The sequence below is a fragment of the Artemia sp. Qi Xiang Cuo genome, chromosome 2 (genome assembly GCF_049724085.1).
Source record: "Artemia sp. Qi Xiang Cuo chromosome 2, ASM4972408v1, whole genome shotgun sequence".
NCBI lineage: Eukaryota > Metazoa > Arthropoda > Branchiopoda > Anostraca > Artemiidae > Artemia > Artemia sp. Qi Xiang Cuo.
Window position 1 is genome coordinate 81,641,323 of NC_142795.1, and position 21,378 is coordinate 81,662,700.

Consider the following 21,378-nt stretch of genomic DNA (forward strand, 5'->3'; position numbering starts at 1 on the left):
TTTCAGTAGTGTTTTTTTATGCTTTACCTTGTCACAGTTACATTCTCTTGATTTTTCAAAATTCATTTTGGATTTTTCTTGTAAAATGCAAGAGTTGGAATATTTCAGTAGTGTTTTGTCGTGGTTTACCATGTCACAGTTACATTCTCTTGATTTTTCAAAATTCATTTTGAATTTCTTTTGTACATGTACACACATTTACACACATGTACACACATGTACACAAGTTTTTGTGTGTGTGTGTAAGTTTTTTTTGTGTGTGTAAGTTTTTGTGCAAATTTTTGTGTGTTTGTAAGTTTTTGTGTGTGTGTAAGTTTTTGTGTGTTTGTAAGTTTTTGTGTTTTTGTTATATTTATTTTTTTTGTAAATTTATGTTTGTGTTTTATTTTTTGTGTTTGTTTTATTTTTTTTGTGTGTGTATGTAAGTTTTTGTGTGTGTGTAAGTTTTTGTGTGAGTGTAAGTTTTTGTGTGTGTGTAAGATTTTTTTTTTGTGTTTATTTTTTGTGTGTGTGTGTCAGTCTTTGTGTGTGTGTGTGTGTAAGATTGTTTATATGTATGTAAGTTTTTTTGTGTGTCTTTAAGTTTTTTTTGTGTGTGTTTAAGTTTTTGTATGTGTGTAAATTTTTTTGTATGTGTGTAAATTTGTGTGTATGTGTACGTTTCTTTTTGTGTGTAAGTTCTTATGTCTGTGTAAGTTTGTGTGTGTGTATAAGTTTTTGTGTGTGTGCAAGTTTTTGTGTGTGTAAGTTTTTGTGTGTGTGTGTGTGTAAGTTTTTTTTTGCGTGTAAGTTTTTGTGTGTGTGTAAGTTTTTTTTTGTGTGTGTTAGTTTTTGTATGCGTGTAAGTTTTTGTGTTTGTGTAAATTTTTGTATGTGCGTTAGTTTTTGTGTGTGTGTGTGTTATTTTATGGGTGTGTAATTTTTTGTGTATGTGTTATTTTTTGTTTTTGTGTAAGTTTTTTTGTGCGTTTAAGATTGTGTGTGTTTGGAAGTTTATGTTTGTGTAATTTTTTTGTATGTTTGTGATTTTTTGAGTGGGTTTAAGTTTTTGTTTGTGTGTGTAAGTTTTTTTTTTGTGTGTGTGTGTGTAAGTTTGTGTGTGTGTGTGTAAGTTTTTGTGTGTGTGTCCATTTTGAAATTGGAAAATATTAAATGTGAATTTCTTATGTTTTAAGTGTGTTTCATTACATTCTAAGAGATGTAAAAAAAAGTTGAAAAAAAAAGTTGAAACAAAAAGTTAAAAAAAAGCAAACTTTCTTGAATTCACCTCTTGGATACACAATACAGAAATTTAATTCAGGAAATTATGAAAAAAAAATTAGACGGGGTTACGTGCGCGCACGTAACCCCGTCTAAATTTTTTTTTCATAATTTCCTGAATTAAATTTCTGTATTGTGTATCCAAGAGGTGAATTCAAGAAAGTTTGCTTTTTTTTATCTTTTTTTTTAACTTTTTTTCAACTTTTTTTTTTACATCTCTTAGAATGTCATTAAATGCACTTAAAACATAAAAATTCACATTTAATATTTTCCAATTTCAAAATGGGCACACACACAAAAACTTACACACACACACACAAACTTACACACACACAAAAAAAAACTTACACACACACACAAAAACTTACACACACACAAAACTACACACACACACACAAACTACACACACAAAAACTTACAAACACACAGAAACTTACACACACACAAAAACTTACACACACACATACAAACTTACACACACACACACACAAAATTTTACTCACCCACAAAAACTTACACACACACAAAAATTTACACACACACACAAAAACTTACACACACACACACAAAAACTTACACACACACAAAAAATTACACACACACACAAAAACTTGCACACACACAAAAACACACACACAAAAAAAACTTATGCAAACACAAAAACTTACACACACACAAAAACTTACACACACACACACACACACACAAACTTACACACACACAAAAACTTACACACACACACAAAAACTTACACACACACACAAAAATCTACACACACACAAAAACTTAGACACATACAAAAACTTACACACACAAAAAAAACTTACACACACACACACAAAAACTTGCACACGGACAAAAACTGACACACACACAAACAAAAACTTACACGCACAGAATAAACTTACACACACATAAAAAACTTACGCACACAAAAAAAAACTTACACACACACATAAACTTACACACACACACACACACACACACACAAAATCTTACACAACACACACAAAAACTTACACACACACAAAAACTTACATACACACAAAAAATTACACACACAAAAAAACTTACACACACACAAAAACTTACACAAAAACAAAAACTTACACACACACAAAACTTACACACACACAAAAACTTACACACACACACAAATTTACACAAAAACTTACACACACACACAAAAACTTGCACACGGACAAAAACTGACACACACACAAACAAAAACTTACACGCACAGAATAAACTTACACACACATAAAAAACTTACGCACACAAAAAAAAACTTACACACACACATAAACTTACACACACACACACACACACACACACAAAATCTTACACAACACACACAAAAACTTACACACACACAAAAACTTACATACACAAACAAAATTAAAAAAAAACAAAAAATAAAAAACAAAAAAACAATTACACAAAAAACAAAAACTTACACACACACAAAACTTACACACACACAAAAACTTACACACACACAAAAATTTACACAAAAACTTACACACACACACAAAAAAATTACACACACACACAAAAACTTGTGTACTTGTTTGTACATGTGTGTACATGTGTTTACATGTACAAAAGAAATTCAAAATGAACTTTGAAAAATCAAGAGAATGTAACTGTGACATGGTAAACCACGACAAAACACTAATGAAATATTCCAACTCTTGCATTTTACGAGAGAAATCCAAAATGAACTTTGAAAAATCAAGAGAATTTAACTGTGACAAGGTAAAGCACAAAAAAACACTACTGAAATATTTCAACTCTTGCATTTCAACGAAAGAAATCCAAAATGAACTTTGAAAAATCAAGAGAATGTAACTGTGACAAGGTAAAGCATTACAAAACACATTTTAATGAAAGAAATCCAAAATGAAATTTGAAAAATCAAGAGAATGTAACTGTGACACGGTAAACCATGAAAAAATACTACTGAACTATTCCAATTCTTGCATTTCAACGAAAGAAATTCAAGATGAACTTTGAAAAATCAAGAGAATGTCACTGTGACAAGGTAAACCATGACAAAACACTACTGAAATATTCCAACTCTTGCATTTCGCGAAAGAAATTCAAAATGAACTTTAAAAAAATCAAGAGAATGTAACTGTGACAAGGTAAACCACGACAAAAACACTACTGAAATATTCCAACTCTTGCATTTCAACGAAAAAAATCCAAAATGAAATTTGAAAATCAAGATAATGTAGCTTTGAATAGGAAAAGCACAACAAAACACTACTGAAATATTCCAACTCTTGCATTTCAATGAATGAAATCAAAATTGAACTTTGAAATATCAAGAGACTATAACTTTGACAATGTAAAGCACAATAAAACACAACTGAAATATTCAAACTCTTGTACTTCAACTAAAGAAATTCAAAATGAACTGAAAAAAATAAGAGAATGTAACTTTGACAAGGTAAATCACAACAAAACACTAATGAAATATTACAACTCTTGCATTTCAACTAAATAAATAAAAAACGAACATTTAAAAAATAAGATAATGTAACTGTGACAAGGTAAACCATGACAAAACACTACTGAAATATTCCAACTCTTGCATTTCAATGAAAGAAATCCAAAATTAACTTTGAAAAATCAAGAGAATGTAACTGTGACAAGGTAAACAACGAGAAAACACTGCTGAAATAATCCAACTCTTGCATTTCAATGAAAGAAATTCAAAATGGACTTTGAAAAATCTAGAGAATGTAAGTGTGACATGGTAAACCATGACAAAACACTACTGAAATACTCCATCTCTTGCATTTCAATGAAAGAAATTCAAAATGAACTTTGAAAAATCAAGAGAATGTAACTGTGACAAGGTAAACCACGACAAAACACTACTGAAATATTCCAACTCTTGCATATCAACGAAAGAAATCCAAAATCAACTTTGAAAAATCAAGAGAATGTAACTGTGACATGGTAAACCATGACAAAAAACTACTGAAATAATCCAACTGTTACATTTCAATGAAAAAAAATTCAAAATGAACTTTTAAAAATCATGAGAATGTAACTGTGACAAGGTAAACCACGACAAAACACTACTGAAATATTCCAACTCTTGCATTTCAACGAAAGAAATTCAAAATGAACTTTGAGAAATTAAGAGAATGTAACTGCGACGAGGTAAACCACGACATAACACTACTGATATAATCCAACTCTTGCATTTCAAGGAAAGAAATTCAAAATGAACTTTGAAAAATCAAGAGAATGTAACTGTGACATGGTAAACCATGACAAAACACTACTGAAATATTCCAACTCTTGCATTTCAACGAAAGATATACGAAATGAACTTTGAAAAATCAAGAGAATGTAACTGTGACAAGGTAAACCACGAAAAAACACTACTGAAATATTATAACTCTTGCATTTCAAGGAAAGAAATCCAAAATGAACTTTGAAAAATCAAGAGAATGTAACTGTGACAAGGTAAACCACGATAAAACACTACTGAAATATTCCAACTCTTGCATTTCAATGAAAGAAATTCAAAATGAGCTTTGAAAAATGAAGAGAATGTAACTGTGGCAAGGTAAAAGATGACAAAACACTACTGAAATATTCCAACTCTTGCATTTCAACGAAAGAAATTCAAAATGAACTTTGAAAAATCAAGAGAATGTAACTTTGACAAGGTAAACCATAACAAAAACACTACTGAAATATTCCAACTCTTGCATTTCAACGATAGAAATCCAAAAATGAACTTTGAAAAATCAAGAGAATATAACTGTGGCAAGGTAAACCACGACAAAACAATACTAAAATATTCCAACTCTTGCATTTTCAAGGAAAGAAATTCCAAAATAAACTTTGAAAAATCAAGAGAATGTAACTGTGATAAGGTAAATCACGACAAAACACTACTGAAATATTCCAACTCTTGCATTTCAATGAAAGAAATCCAAAAATGAACTTTGAAAAATCAAGAGAATGTAACTGTGACAAGGTAAACCATGACAAAACACTACTGACATATTCCAACTCTTACATTTCAAGGAAAGAAATCCAAAATGAACTTTCAAAAATCAAGAGAATGTAACTGTGACAAGGTAAACCACGACAAAACACTATTGAAATATTCCAACTCTTGCATTTCACGAAAGAAATTCAAAATGAACTTTGAAAAATCAAGAGAATGTAACTGTGAGATGGTAAACCACGACAAAACACTATTGAAATATTCCAACTCTTGCATTTCACGAAAGAAATTCAAAATGAACTTTGAAAAATCAAGAGAAAGTAAAAATCCAAAATGAACTTTGAAAAAATCAAGAGGATGTAACTGTGACAAGGTAAACCAAGACAAAGCGCTACTGAAATATTCCAACTCTTTCATTTCAAGGAAAGAAATTCAAAATGAACTTTGAAAAATCAAGAGAATGTAACTGTGACAAGGTAAACCACGACAAAACACTACTGAAATATTCCAACTCTTGCATTTCAAGGAAAGAAATCGAAAATGAACTTTGAAAAATCAAGAGAATGTAAGTGTGACAAGGTAAACCACGATAAAACACTACTGAAATATTCCAACTCTTGCATTTCATTTAAGAAATTCAAAATGAACTTTGAAAAATCAAGAGAATGTAACTGTGACATGGGAAACCATGACAAAACACTACTGAAATATTCCAACTCTCACATTTCACGAAAGAAATTCAAAATGAACGTTGAAAAAAATCAAGAGAATGTAACTGTGACAAGGTAAAGCACAACAAGATACTACTGAAATATTCCAACTCTTGCATTTCAACGAAAAAAATTCAAAATGAACTTTGAAAAATTAAGAGAATGTAACTGTGACAAGCTAAACCACGACAAAACACTACTGAAATAATCCAACTCTTGCATTTCAATGAAAGAAGTTCAAAATGAACTTTGAGAAATCAAGCGAATGTAAAAATCCCAAATGAACTTTGAAAAATCAAGAGAATGTAACTGTGACAAGGTAAACCACGATAAAACACTACTGAATTTAAGTATGTTTCATCTCATTCGAAGACATGTAAAAAAATAAAAAGTTGAAAAAAATATATCATGTTAAAAAAAAATAAAAAAAATGGGGAGGGGAGGGGGGGGGGGCAAAAAGTTGGAGGGAGGGGGGTGCCCTTCGAGTTTGGGGATAGGGGACCTATAGAGGGTTGAAGTCCCTGATGGTTAGGGTCGTTGGTGCTTATGATCCATGATGGTTCATACTCATGTATACCTCACTACTTGATCTGTAAGGATTTCTATGGATTGTTCTGAATTTCTTTATTAAAATTCTTTTCTTGCCATCTACATTTCTCTTAGTATCAACTTTTTAGTATAGTATAACGTTAGACCATATTTTTATCTGACAACACTGTTCAAACTCCACTTGTGTATTATACATAACACATCGAAGAAGTAAAGCTATCCATTATTAAAATTCTTTTCTTGCCATCTACATCTCTCTTAGTATCAACTTTTTAGTATATTATAATGTTAAACTCTATTTTAAACTGACAACACTGTTCAAACGCCATTTAGGTTACCTTAGCTGCTAATCACATTAACCCTTTTTCTCCATCATCAAGTACATGCTCTGGAAAGGTATCAAGGAGCATAAGGCAATTCAGGAACCAGTGAGGAATTCCCGATCGTAACTGATAATCACTACAACTCTTTTTCTCCATCGTCGAGTACATGTTTTGGAAAGGTGCCACGTACCGTAAGGCACTTCTAGAACCACCGGGGAATCCCCGCTCGTAATTGCTAATCACTTTAACCCTTTTTCTCCATCGTCAAGTACATGCTCTGGAAAGGTTCCACGGTTCTTGTATAATTCCATGTGCAATTGATATCAATAGCAATAACCAGTCTGGTAATCTGCCTTGGAAAGGTGCCAAGGAACATAAATTCGTAGAAGTATAACTTAGATCTTTACTTATGCAAAGGCTAAGGAGCAGTGGAGAGAAGAATTGTATTTAAAGGTGGGGCTTCAAAAGAGGCAACAAAAGTTGATTATTTGTGTTAGGTCAGATGGGTTACCACTAGGTGAGAGAAGGAAGTATCTGCGAGGTGTTAGGCAAGCTTCTGGTCCTTACTTCTGTCCCATGTGCAGGAAGAGGAAGATTTGGTTCATTTTGTGGGGAAGTGTAATGAATTAATAGATTTAAGGAAAAAATTGTTTGGGGTTGAGGCTTGGGAGAGAGATGAGATAATAAATTTATTAGCAAGGAAAGATATGGGAGGTATAGAGAGATTCGGAAGGTTCTTGACGATGGGTATAGAGCATAGAGAAAGGTTCTTTGAAGATTAGGAGCGAGGGTGATATTTCACTAGCCTAGATTATACTTTTGTGTCAATTTATGTTTGTATGAAAGTGTCTTTGTTTTTGTGACCACGGCCCTTTGGGCTTTTGTGTCAATAAATTCTATTCTATTCTATACAAGTCGCACTTCTCTGACAAACTAAAGAACCTGAAAAAATCAGAACTTAGATTTTCCAAGACACCTGAATGCAGTCGAAGCCAAGATTCACAGTGGTGGATTCTCTTAAGACTTGCAAACTAGCTTACCCATAGTCCAGTATATTTTAGGCAACCTTTTCTTAAATGAAGAGTAAGAATCATATTATCTTACTCTTATTTTACTCTTATATATATATATATATATATATATATATATATATATATATATATATATATATATATATATATATATATATATATATATATATATATATATATATATATATATATATATATATATATATTTACCAATGATGCTATTTGTCCAAATACTGCTCTGAGGGGTAGATGAGATACGAGATATACATTTATTAAAAAAGAAAACAAACACCATTCGCCTTTCGCCTGCCAAGAAAGGCAATAAGCATGGAAGGGCAAGCGAGCAAAGATTGGAAGGGCAAGCGAGGATACATTGGTAAATATGCAGCATCGGACGGCATTCTTATCTCCCGCGAATAAAAAAAAATGTTGATGGTATCTGACAAACAGCTTCAAATTCTGACAGCTCAAATAAAATAGAACTTAAATTTTCCGAATTTACCGTAGATATAACTTGAATTTCAGATCAAAGCTCAAACACAGCTAAATTTTCTGATTCTAAGTTTACCTCACTAATCATTGAAGTTTTCAAGACAGAGTCGTCGTAAATCCATTTGTTGCATCTCGTTTCGTCTTTTACGTCTTCAACTGAAGTACAAAACCCATCCACAAGAGATATATTAGTAAATCTTCGACATCGGAAGGCATTCGTATCTTCTGGGTATGAAGAAGCGTTGATTGCATCTGTCCACACACTTTTTAAACTGTTTATCTCATTAACTTCACATTCCGGTAGTTCACACCTAAAGTATAAATTAAATTTCCTGACGCTGAATTTAATACATAATATATTAATACTTATAATACATATACATATAATATTACATATAATATACGCTAACTTGAGCTAAAAGTTGATTCTTATTATGCAAAAGAATAATTTTCCTGGTATGTTTAATACTCAGTCTTGATTCAATTAAATAAAACACAAATTTTTCCAGTGAAAGTAAGGAGCAACATTAAAACTGAATATGAACGGAAATTATTGCCTATATGAAGGGGGTTGACCCCCTCCTCAACACTTAGCTCTTTTTGGTACAGTTGTTTTTAGTACTTTTAAATAAGCCTCTTATTGTTCTAATTAAACGACCCTTGTGGTACAGAAGTCGTTCTTAAAGGAATGGGACCAAATTCAAAGTTTAGCGTAAAGAGCAAGGTGTTGACGAAGGGGCAACTCCCTTCATATACGTAATAATTTCTGTTCGTTTGAAGTTTTAACGTTGTTCCTTACTTTCATTTGAAAACAATTGTTTTTTATTTCATTTCCGAACGTTTTTAAATAATGCCTGGAAATCTGGTCACACCTCCACGGAGAAATCCCCTCCCCACAAAAATATCCTCTAGACAATTCAATCCGGATGAAATTTTATCCCGGACAATTAACCTTAACATCTCCACACGTAAAATTGAGACGGAAAAGAGAAAGAAAGACACATAAAAATAATTTTGAAGAGGAATTCTGGCAAATTCCCCCATTGTAAAATTTCCCCTGACAAGTTCATTCCCAAGAAACTTTCCTCCCATCAAAAATTCCCCGTAGAAACACCCGCAGTGGGGGAGGGAGCCTAGTTGCCCTCCAATCTTTATATAGGGCCCTAGAGCTTTTAATTTTCGTTTGAATGAGCCCTCTCTCGATATTCTAGAATCCACAAGGTTAATGCGATCACCACTGAGAAAAAACAAATAAACACGCATCCGTGATGTTTCTCCTAGCAAAAAACAGAAAATTCAAGATTTTTGCAGATAGGAGGAAATCTTAGGAATAAGTCTCTCTGAAACGCTGAATCTGATGGTGTGATTTACATTAAGATTCTTCTACATTTAGGGGGTGTTTCCTCCCTTTTTCAAAAATTAGGCAAATTTTATCAGGCGCATAGCTTTTGATGCTTAACATTAAACTTAATGAACTTTATATATTTGGCTTCAGCATAATCAGTAAATTCTTTTGTTATATCTATCAGTATCAAAATTGCGTTTTTTTTAGCTTCTTTTACTATTGACCCGCGTCACTCCTTACCTAAAATTCGTTACCACGACCTGTTTGATGTATTAGAGAAGGATTATAGATCCAGAGAAAAGAAAACCTCAGAAAAAATTTAAATTTAGAGATGTTTTATTCGTTTGGCCAAAAATATGTTTATATCGCTCTAGCCTCTCCGTCCGGCGTTACTGCTATCTCAAAAGAAAGAAAAATAAAAGAAAATTCCTCTCCCGAAAGTTCCCATCGAAAAATTCTCTGCTGAGGAGAATTACCCCCCCCTCAGAAAATTCTCCCCGTGCTCTGCTAATGATTATACTTTAAGATTTTAAAGAATTTAAGAAATCCCCTCGGAAAATTCCCCTGCGACAATTATCTCCATGGAATATCCCCCTTGGAAAACTTCCCTCCCTACAGATAAAATCCTCTGGGAAACATTCCATGGCTGAACCCCCCCCCCCCCTGCGTATTATTAACAATCATATTTTTTAATTTCAAGGTATTTGAAGAATTAGATTAGGATTATAAACTTCCACTTTACCACCCCGATTCCATCTATTCCACGTATTTTTGTTCAGGGGTCTCTAACTTCAGTCAGCATGAAAAGTATTCGAAAGATTAAAAGGACTTGGGGTGGGGTGGGGAGATTTAATGCCTAGATATTTGCAAGTGTACTCAACAGCTTCTTTGAGTTTCTTGGTGATTGGATGAAGAGTGGAGTAAACCATACAGGAAACAAAGAAATAGATTCTATCTAATTTAAATAGATTAATAAAAGAGGAAAAACTTAACAAAAAAAAAAGTTTGCTCGTTGGAAGATTCATCCACTCAAAGGTCATCACTGCGTAAGTGCAAAATGCAGAAACATCAAGAAGACAAAGCACCAAGCACCGTCCAGGGCAGAATAAGCACAAAGAAAATCGGTGTTGTGGTGGCAAAAAAGTGTGAATAAATTTCAATCTGAACAAACAGAGAACTTGATCCAAAGAAGAGGGGGCTTGGCTTGCATCATCCAAGCAACACTCCTGTAGTATCCTCGCATTTGCTTCGAAAATCATTGTATCTGCTTCGTTTCCTTATTTAACTGACAGAAAATTGGCACTTTACCAGCGACATCTATGCGACAAATCTACAATATCCCACTATCTATGCTGTATATCTTTTATAAATCCTTAGGATCGAAATTGTAGGATCACAGAAACAGTGTCAGAAAAGACAGAATAGTCCATGCCACCTCCACCACATATTATAGCTCTCTTCTTATCCTCAGTGTTTTGTATGGCAAGATACTTGGTGACATTTTCTTAACTCTTTGATGCCTGAATATTGAAAGAAGAGAGGAAAAAGCTCCGTGACTGTTTCTGTGTTTTATTGAAGGTCAGTTTCTGTGTTTTATTGAAGGTCATTCCACGATGAAAATTTCAAGAATTTTTTTTTATTGATAAAACTTAAGAAAACGTAGAATGGTTCCTACAAGCCATATCTGCCAGTAACAGCATGTAATCACACATCGCCTAGCTAGTGTGGTAAGATAGAAAACAGTTTCTGTTTGGCGTGAAACACAAAACCACTTCGCAATTCATACACTTCACCTTGGAGCGGGCTTGAACAAAAGCTCGGCCCATCTGTTTGCTGTCTATCCCAGCTGAAAAGTGCTCCTGGCCGTCAAGTCCCGTCGAAACTGGTGGGCGCAATTATACTTTCATTTATTTTGGGATAGAGCTTCGTTGACTGGTCTACCTCTATTAAGTGTTGCTGGGGATGTGCCTGGCAGTAAGGTGCGTGCAACGTCCGTTTTGAACTGAAGTAAGTTCATAGGTTTTTTCCAGTAGAAAGACACCTGCGATACAGGATTCACCCATTTACAATGGAAATGTCAAACAAGAAAAAGAAAATTCGCATGTACCACTTGTTTCGAGACTTGAAGTCAATTATGCACAGCTCTATCAGCATATCGGCAAGATCGACGCCTATAAAATTAAAACTTTCTAGAACATACAGAAATTACCCTCTAAAAGCAGGACAACGCCCCTCCTTGCATTTTAGGCACTGCTCTTAAGTTTTGACATCGTTCCTTACTTTTAGAAAAAACATTTTATCTAATTCCATGGCTTTTCGTCTTTAATTTTTTATTTTCTTATTTTTGAAAAGGACATAGAATTTAAAATATTTTCTAGAGTGAACCTTTTCCTTATTCCCTTCAAGCAATGGTTTTATATATCTTCCCGTGTAAAATTAAAACCTTCTAAAACATACAGAAATTACCCTCTAAAAACGGAGCATCCCCCTCCTTGCATTTTAGATATAGCTCTTGAGTTTTAACATCACTTCCATGGGCATTAGCATTATTTTGTCTATTGGGGCGGGGGGCAGCCGATTCTGTGATTGAGGAGGAAGGGGCTTGTAAATGCTTCCCGTGGTCCTTTTAATCTAGGTTCTTTGAAACTCGTGATTCTATATATAGCTAAGACTCGGCCATTAGTATTTTCCATGTTCTACTTTTCCCGCAATACTAAAATATAATAGACCCACTATCCTACTTCCATTTTCCAGAAAACATAAACACCTTAAAAGCGATTTGACACAAATCACATTACTGTCAGATACCAGCCCAAGTTTAGCCAATGCAAATAATCTCAATATAAAAAACCTGTGGGGACTTCTGGTGGATTATAAAGGGTCCAAAAGACGGCAATGTGTGTTTTTAAAATGTCAGGCCTTGACTAATACTTTTACCAAAAATGTCATGTTGAATCACGTTTTAAGATGATTAAATTTGGAATGTTGTTTAAAATTTGTCTGAAGGCCTACGCCTAATTACAAATGCTAGAAAAGCCGTAAAGACACGTTGTATTCTCTTATTGTTTGCCTGTCTCTTGGCATCTTCTGAGACGTGCCATCTTTACCGGTTTGCTGCTAGCATTTTTTCACCCCACGGGATGGCGAACTCTCACGTTTGGTCAAAATACCCCGGTTAAGTTTGGCTTGCCGTGTCAAGGTGTCTGAGAGTGGGCTATGCCCCAAAACTCGATTAATTCTGGCGTTATTTAATATGATAAGAAGTAGAAATGTGATCAGAGTAAGGGTTGTAATTTGTGAGGCATTAGTCTGGTCTCTATGGGTAGTAAATTACTAAATAACATGATACCCTTTAGACTGTTAGATATGTTGTAGACAAAGTTTTAAGAAAAGAACAGTTCGGTTTTAGAAAAGATAGAGCATGTGTCGAAAAAAATTTTCACTCTGAGGTTAATAATTGAGAAGTCCCTGAGTTGTCAAACATTTTTGGTCCTCAGTCTTACAGATTATGAGCAAGCGGTCGATTCTGTTGATAGAGGAGCTTTAGCAAAGGTTTTATCCTTGTACAGTATACCAGACAAATACATTAAAATGATTAGTGCTATGTACGAGAATAATACTGCTGTGGTTAAGATATGAAATGAGATTAACAGCTGATTTTGAATTAAATCAGGAGTTAAGCAGGGTTGTTTTCTATCCCCTATTATATGGATTATTTTGATTGACTTTGTCTTAAGGAGCACAGGAAAGGCAATGGGAGACCACGGAATCAAATGGGGAGGAAAAAGTCTCCTGGACTTAGATTATGCTGATGATTTAAGCATCCTAGATGAAAGTGTGAGCAAAATGAATGAAGTTTTTGAGGTTTTGCGAGATCAGGGTTTTAGGATATGTTTGTAAACTAATGTTAAGAAGACTAAGTCACTAAGGCTAGGAATAAGTGAAGATTAAAAGGTGGCGCTGGGTAACGAAAAGATTGGTCAGGTGGGCAGCTTCACTCCCCTTGGTAGTATTATTAGTAAAGACGGTGAGAGCAGTGAAGATGTAGAATAGCCAAGGCTCAGGGTGTTTTTTCACAGTTAAAAAAAGTTTGGAAGAAAGTAGAATGGCCCCTATTGATCCGACGAGAACACCAAATTTGGGCATAGAGTCATTAGGGAGAACACGTGGTTAATGGGGTCAATGACCTAAATTTCCAAGGTCGATGTTGTTGTTGTTGTTGTAAGTGCACGCTCTCAGTGAATGTCAAGGTGTCCAGAAATAGGAAACAGTATTTAGAAGATGCAGCTAGACGGCATAATAGTAAAATATTGTACTGGCACGTTAACAAACTGAGAGGTAGTAGTCAATCCAGACTTGTCCCAGTTAAAGATAGGAATGGGATGGCAATTAGCGATAAGACAAAAGCTAAAGCGAGATGGGCCGAACATTTTGAGAATTTGCTTAACCAAGATAGAGTTGCAGGAAAAAATATAGAGGAAAATGAAAAAGTTTGTGATACCCTGGATGTGAAGGAAGATTTGTTTTGTGAGGAGGAATTAGAAACAGTACTAAAAGGATTAAAGAATAATAAGGCTCCAGGTGCTGATAGGGTAGTAAATGAGTTTCTTAAATATGTTGGCTCTGAGGTTAGAAATAAGTTATTGGATATTATGAATATGATTTTTGAAAAAGGGAAAGTACCAAATGATTTTAGGAGAACCTTAATTAAGCCAATTTATAAGAAAGGTGATAAAAGTGAGTGTGTTAATTATCGAGGCATTAGTCTGGTCTCTGTAGGTAGCAAATTACTTAGTAATATGATACTTTTTAGACTGAGAGATGCCATAGAAAAAGTTTTAAGAGACGAGCAGTGCGGTTTTAGAAAAGGTAGAGGATGTGTTGACCAAATTTTCACTCTTAGGTTAATAATTGAGAAGGGCCTAAGTTTTAAAACACCTTTTGTCCTCAGTTTTATAGATTATGAGCAAGCGTTCGATTCTGTTGATAGAGGAGCTTTAGTAAAGGTTTTATCCTTGTATGGTATACCAGACAAATACACTAAAGTTATTAGGGCTATGTACGGGAATAACACTGATGCGGTTAAGGTAGGAAATGATGTTAGCAGCTGGTTTTGTATTAAATCAGGAGTTAAACAGGATTGTGTTCTATCCCCCTTTATATGGATTATTTTGATGGACTTTGTTTTAAGGAGCACAGGAAAGGCAATGGGAGACCACGGAATCAAATGGGGAGGAAAAAGTCTCCTGGACTTGGATTATGCTGATGATTTAAGCATCCTAGATGAAAGTGTGAGCAAAATGAATGAAGTTTTAGAGGTTTTGCGAGTTCAGGGTGCTAGTATTGGTTTGAAAATTAATGTTAGGAAGACCAAGTCACTAAGGCTAGGAATAAGTGAAGATGAAAAGGTGACGTTGGGTAATGAAAAGATTGATCAGGTGGACAGTTTCACTTACCTTGGTAGTATTATTAGTAAAGATGGTGGGAGCAGTGAAGATGTTAAAAATAGAATAGCCAAGGCTCAGGGTGTTTTTATCACAGTTAAAAAAAGTCTGGAAGAATAGGAAGATAAGTCTACAAACCAAGATTAGAATATTAGAAGCTAGAGTGATGACAGTGGTCAAATATGGCTCTGAAGCATGGACGCTCCGAAAAGTGGATGAAGAGTTGCTAGATGTTTTCCAGAGAAATTGCTTAAGGATTGTTCTGGGTACCCGGATGACTGACCGTATTTCAAACAATAGGCTATACGAAAAATGTGGTTCAATACCGCTTTGTAGGTCTATAATGAAAGAAAGGTTGAGGTGGTTGGGGCCCGATGTGCGGATGAAGGATGACATATTGCCGAAGATTGTTTTTTTCGGCCAACCATCTAGGGCTAAACGGAAAGCAGGTCGTCCCCGTCTGGGGTGGGAGGACGTCATAAAGAAAGATTTACAGGAACGGGGAACGTCCTTGACAGGTATAAATACGTCTTCGTTGAATCGAGTGGAGTGGACGAGGGGAGTCCGTATCTGGGTTTACATCAGGTGGCTTGGTGCTGCGATGAGTTGTTAGTAGTAGTTCGTAGTAGTGGTTTTGTGCAGAGTCATTAGGGAGAACACGTGGTTAATGGGGTCAATGACCTAAATTTCCAAGGTCGATGTTGTTGTTGTTGTAAGTGCACGCTCTCAGCGAATGTCAAGGTGTCCAGAAATAGGAAGCAGCATTTGTTGTTGTTATTGTTCTGGGCATGCTCGAGGTGAATGTTATGAGTTTCCAGAAATAGAAAACAGTTAGATCACGTGTTTCCCTCTCAGCCAATCAGAGGGCTTGCTTACAAATTTGCGGCGGAGTGAATATGAGGAAAGGATTTTGCTATAGTTTTTATTAGCCTGTGAATAGAATTCACTAAGTTTTTTTAGTTAGCAGCGTGATAACATGAGTGAACAAGTTGAGTTAGAAATATCTTTTTATTGCAACTGTTCTATTTGTAAAGGGCATTTTCATGATTTTGAACATTCTCATGAACCTACTGCATGTTTAGACAGCATTTTTTGTGCATCGTCTCAGTTTTCTCACTTTCCTAACAAAAAAATTAAGTTCCGGGAATTGTTCGTTTTTCTTGAACTCATTTATCATTCCAATGTAAAGAGACAAGATGAGTGCGAAAATGGAGTCAAATTTGGTGTACGGTATATAAAAGAGTTTCATTATCATCCATATGAGATTTTGACGCTTCTCGTCGTCGTGACCCCCATTTTTCTTCAATGCGTTCTTTTTTCTCCATGGCATTTCTTTTTATTCGAGATTTCTTTTTTTTCGAGATTTTTTCTCTAGATGTTATTTCTTCGATATTTCTTTTCCATCAAGACTTTTTCTTCGAGATATTTTTTCTTCATGATTTTCTCTTCGAAACATGTCATGATAGAACTTATGAAACACGTGTTTGAATTCAGGGAACCTTTATAATCCGTCATCGAGATTTTTGTCCGGTGTAGGAATCGAACATAAGACCAGAAATTTACCCAATGGTATGGTGCCTTAGTCACCTGGGATAATAAATCATTCCTAATATTGTGTTATTGGAAATAGATTCTATGTGATAGGCTGTTTCCCATTCGGAGAATTCACTGGATTTTTGCTCGGATCGATAAGATATGAATCGCGTGTTTCATAACCATTGATTAGTTTTGCAAAGTCCTAGCAGCTAATTCCATCAAGTGTGCGGTAAAATCCAACAATATTACTGATTATTGATCTTGTAAAAATGCCTGGTTGCTACATTTTTACTAATTTCCTGAGGCGAATTATACAAAGACCTTTTAAGGTAGTTATTGCAGTCAGTGAGGTGCTACGTAATGTCATCTTGAGATATTTTTTCGCACAAATGATAATGATTTCACCAGTCAGTTATCGATCCCCTATTTGAAACTAAATGACAATGATTCATATTATCGCTTTTTGGAAGGTATTTCTGAGGATTTACTACTATTCCTCATATTTTTTCAATGTTTTTTTCTCCAAACTCTAGTTAAAGCACAGGAGTGGTTACTTCGGCTTGAAACAGACAGTTTTACTTCTACTAGCAAAAATAAGGGAATATTGAAATCAAAAAAGGAAAAAAAACATGAAAAATGGAAGGAACACAAAAGAAATGCAAGAATGAAAGATAAGTATACAAAATTCCTGGCCGGCGGCATTTTGTGGCTGCCCTTTGGCATCCCTGTTATACATATTATCATTCCTAAAATATTTTCATCCATATTCCTACAAAAATAACCCTGTGAAATTGAATTGACCTTTGTAAACTTTAATTGTAAACTTGATTTTGTGTCACAAATAACCATATTTTTAAGCAAACACATCTAATTTTGAAGCAAGCATTTAATTATTTCTATCTCGTTTCGAGCAAAACCACTGTTTGAAATGTTGATTTACATAGTTTACCTTCTATTTCTTAACATACACAGCTCACGTCCCTACCGTGGCAATATGTAGCTTACCCGTACCATCTCTGTGATACATATTATTATTCCTAAGGCATTTTCAGATATTTTATTGACAAAAGTTGAAGGGAATAAGGTTGAAGGGAATAAGAAAAAGGTCTATTATAGAAAGTGTTTTAAATTTTATATCTCTTTGTAACAGTAAAGGGGATCTTTTTTACAAAATCACTGGAAATAATGGGAAGGCTCGATCAAGAAAATGTTTTAAATTAAATGTCCTTTTCAACAATAAGGAAATATAAAACTAAATGAGAAACAATATTGAATTAGATCAAAAGTTTTGTTAAAAGTAAGGAGTGATGTTAAAACTTGAGAGCCATATCGAAAATGCAAGGAGGGGTATGCCCTTTTGCAGAAGTTAATTTATGTATGTTTTATAAGGATTTAGTTTTACAGGGGAAAATATACGATACCCCTGCTTGAAGGGAATAAAGACAAGGTTTATTCCAGAAAATGTTTTAAATTCTATGTCCCTTCTTTATTAATAAAGGATAATTAAAAAAATCATTGGAAGTAAGGATAATCATTGGAAAAAATGGTTGAAAAATCTCTAGGCATGATAATATATATCCAAGGGATGCCACGGGGCAGCCATACATTGCCGCTGGCCGGGAATTTGGTATACTTATCTTTCATTACTGCGTTTCTTCCGTGTTCCTTCCATTTTTCATGCAAATTTATCATATTTTGATTTCACTATTCCCTTATTTTTGCTGGTAGAAGCAAAACTGGCTGTTTCATGCTGAAGTAACCTCTACCGCGCTTTAATTAGAGTTTGAGAAAAAACCATTGAAAAAATATGGGTAATAATAGTGGATCCTCAGAAATACCTTCAAAAAAAAAACAACGATGAAGTGAATCATTGTCATTCAGTTTTAAATATGGTATCGATAACCGGCTGGTGAAATCATTATCATTTGCGTGATAAGAGATCTAAAGCTAGCACTACGTAACACATAACTTGGCAATACCTAACTTAACAAGTCCTTGTTTGGCTCGCCTCAGAAAATTAGTAACAATGCAACAACCAGGTATTTGTACTAGATCAATAGTCGATAAGTTTGTTGCATTCTAGCGCGCACTGGATGGAATTAGCTGCTGGGACTTTGAAAAGGTAAACAATGGGTATGAAGCACTCGATTCATAGCTTATCGAGCCGAGCAAAAATCCAGTGAATTCTCCGATTGGGAAACTACCTATCACGAAGAATCTATTTGCAATAACACAATATTAGGAATGATTTGTTGGCTCAGGGGACTAAGGCACCATACCATTGGGTAAATCTCTGGTCTTACGTTCGATTCATACACCGGATAGAATCTTCGATGACGCTATTTCATAAACTCTATCATGACATGTCTCGAAGAAAAAATCATGAAGAAAATTATCTTGAAGAAAAAGTCTTGAAGGAAAGAAAATATCGAAGAAAAGAAACCTTGAAGAAAAATCTTGAAGAAATCTTTAAAAAAAGAAATCTCAAATGAAAAGAAACGCCTTGGAAAAAAAACACATTGAAGAAAAAAATATCTCCTAAAGTATTAAGTAATACCCACGTGTGCACGATACTTCATCGTCAGTTACAACCGGGGGTTCCCCAATTCACAGGCGAGCCCTAAGCTCTAGCAAAACAAGTCACGAAAGATTATGGCATCCTCAAAAAATTTGCACAGGTAAACAATAATATCCCCTATAGTATTATGTAACAAACAGGTGTATATAATAAATCATCCTCAATTAAAACCGAGGGTTTCCGACTTGACTGGCAAGCCTTAAGGGTATTGTCTTATACTCTTAGGCTTATGTAGCAGCCAAAGAATTCTTGAAGAAAAGGTATTTCCTATTACATAACAACCAAAGAAAATACTATTACGTAACACCCAGGTGTACATAATCAATTGCACCTGCTTGCTGCTAGGGAATCAGAACTGGTTGCTATGCTGATCAGACCCACACCCCCATACTACACGTACCATCGAAACCTGTTTTTTATTGCCTTTACGAATGCATTGCACACTGGCAAAAGAAAAAAAAGTACAAGAAACGGAATTTTGATTGAACTGGTAATTTTATCGAATGATGAAAATTCTATGCGCAAGGATAATCTTTCGAGGTGTAACTGTCTAGGGAGGGAATCATCCGAGGGCAGGCATTAGCCCGAAACTGAAAATGCACAAACAACTAAAAAAAAAATAATTGAAAGTCGAATTCAAAAGTGTTTTTTTTGGGTTCCGTCAGCTTTAAGTTTTCTCTCGTTTGTTCAAATCTATTATCCAGGTTCTACAAGTTATATGAAGGCTACCAAGATAATTGTAAACAGTTGGGCCACACAAACAAAAAACGTTCATAAGGGACTAGCTAGGGCAATTCTTTTTAGTATCGATCGGCCTTAATACAGATTGCATTTTAAGGAATGTTCCTTGGAAAACGTAAAATTACCTGTGCTCAAGAACAGCTCCCGTAAATGAAAAAGACATAACAGCTACCGAACAGTACATCGCAGCTAACCATATTAGGATGTAGATTCGTAGTTGAAAAACACCAAAACCACCAATATAATGAAGAACAGTATCATAATCCAATAATTTCGACTTTGAAATTTCGTCTTCTTTACTTTCAATAGGATTTTCTTTTACTCCTGTGGGCTCCATTTTTGAGCAATTACCATACTTTTATTTCTTGCACTTGCATCTGACTAATCTATATGATAAATGTGTGAGCTAAAATAATTATCAGTTACGAAAATAAATAGGCGAAATATTTGTTCTAATTTTGTTTGTTTAGTGTTTATTTATGTGAAAACTTGTTAATGTAAAAAATAAAAAAACGACAAAGATTGCTCTGCATAGTCGTTGCGGAATCGTCATTTTGGATTTGTACTGGGTCCCTGACTATGGCGGGGTCTGTACAACATGGTCAAAGGTTCAAACAGTTCGTCGTAAAGAACACTAAAAACAGAGCAACAGCTAGAAAAAGAAATGAAACTCTAAATAGGAATTTTAGAGACAATACATGCACCAAGAGAATCTAAATTTAATGCTAAGTAAAAAAATATTAAAATTCACTAAAGTGCGAAGGTACCCTTCAAAAGGTAATAGCATCAGCTCTCTCTCTCTCTCTCTCTCTCTCTCTCTCTCTCTCTCTCTCTCTCTCTCTCTCTCTCTCTCCCTCTCTCTGAAAAGTATATAATCAGTTTTTGAATGTCCATTTGAAATCTCCTAATAAAATTTTCAAATCCTTAACTTCGAACATGTGAGAGTTTGTGTATTTAGTACCACAGGTGTTTGTTTATTTATTTTTCTTCTTCATCACAGCTACCACCAAATCTGTGGTAGCAGAATTTAGTTAGAAATCACACCAGAAAGAAAACCGTAAGTTTTAGTGGCATCTCCCAGAGAGTGAGGCACAGTTGACCTGCAAAGACTCGAGTTGATCAAGTGGATTATGGACACAATATATTTTGAATGCCTGTACCTTATGAAAATCATTAATCCCTTTTTTTAGCACTAGGATCTTACTTCTAAGACCTTACATCTTTCTGCAAAGATTACCGTTCTTTAGTTCATAATTTTTCTAAGGTCTTACAGCTCACTGATGTTAGCGAAAAGTCCTTTTTCTGCCAAATTGAACCATGGAGAGACAAGATTGATGATATACTCATCATTGTTCTTAGGCCGCTGATCATAAAAGAATGACAAAAGGCG

General features: G+C 34.6%; 1 protein-coding gene across 1 annotated transcript in view; it reads right to left on the minus strand.

Annotated features, from left to right (window-relative positions):
• Positions 1-20,364, minus strand: part of LOC148955687 (organic cation transporter protein-like) — an 83,985-nt gene extending 63,621 nt beyond the window's left edge. The window contains exons 1-2 of the mRNA XM_089108303.1: positions 20,114-20,364; positions 8,421-8,655 (exon numbers count right to left, since the gene is read on the minus strand). Of these exons, the coding sequence (XP_088964429.1) occupies positions 8,421-8,655; positions 20,114-20,325 (447 nt within the window). The 5' untranslated portion in view covers positions 20,326-20,364. The remainder of the gene's footprint in view (positions 1-8,420; positions 8,656-20,113) is intronic.
• Between the last annotated feature and the right edge of the window lie 1,014 nt (positions 20,365-21,378).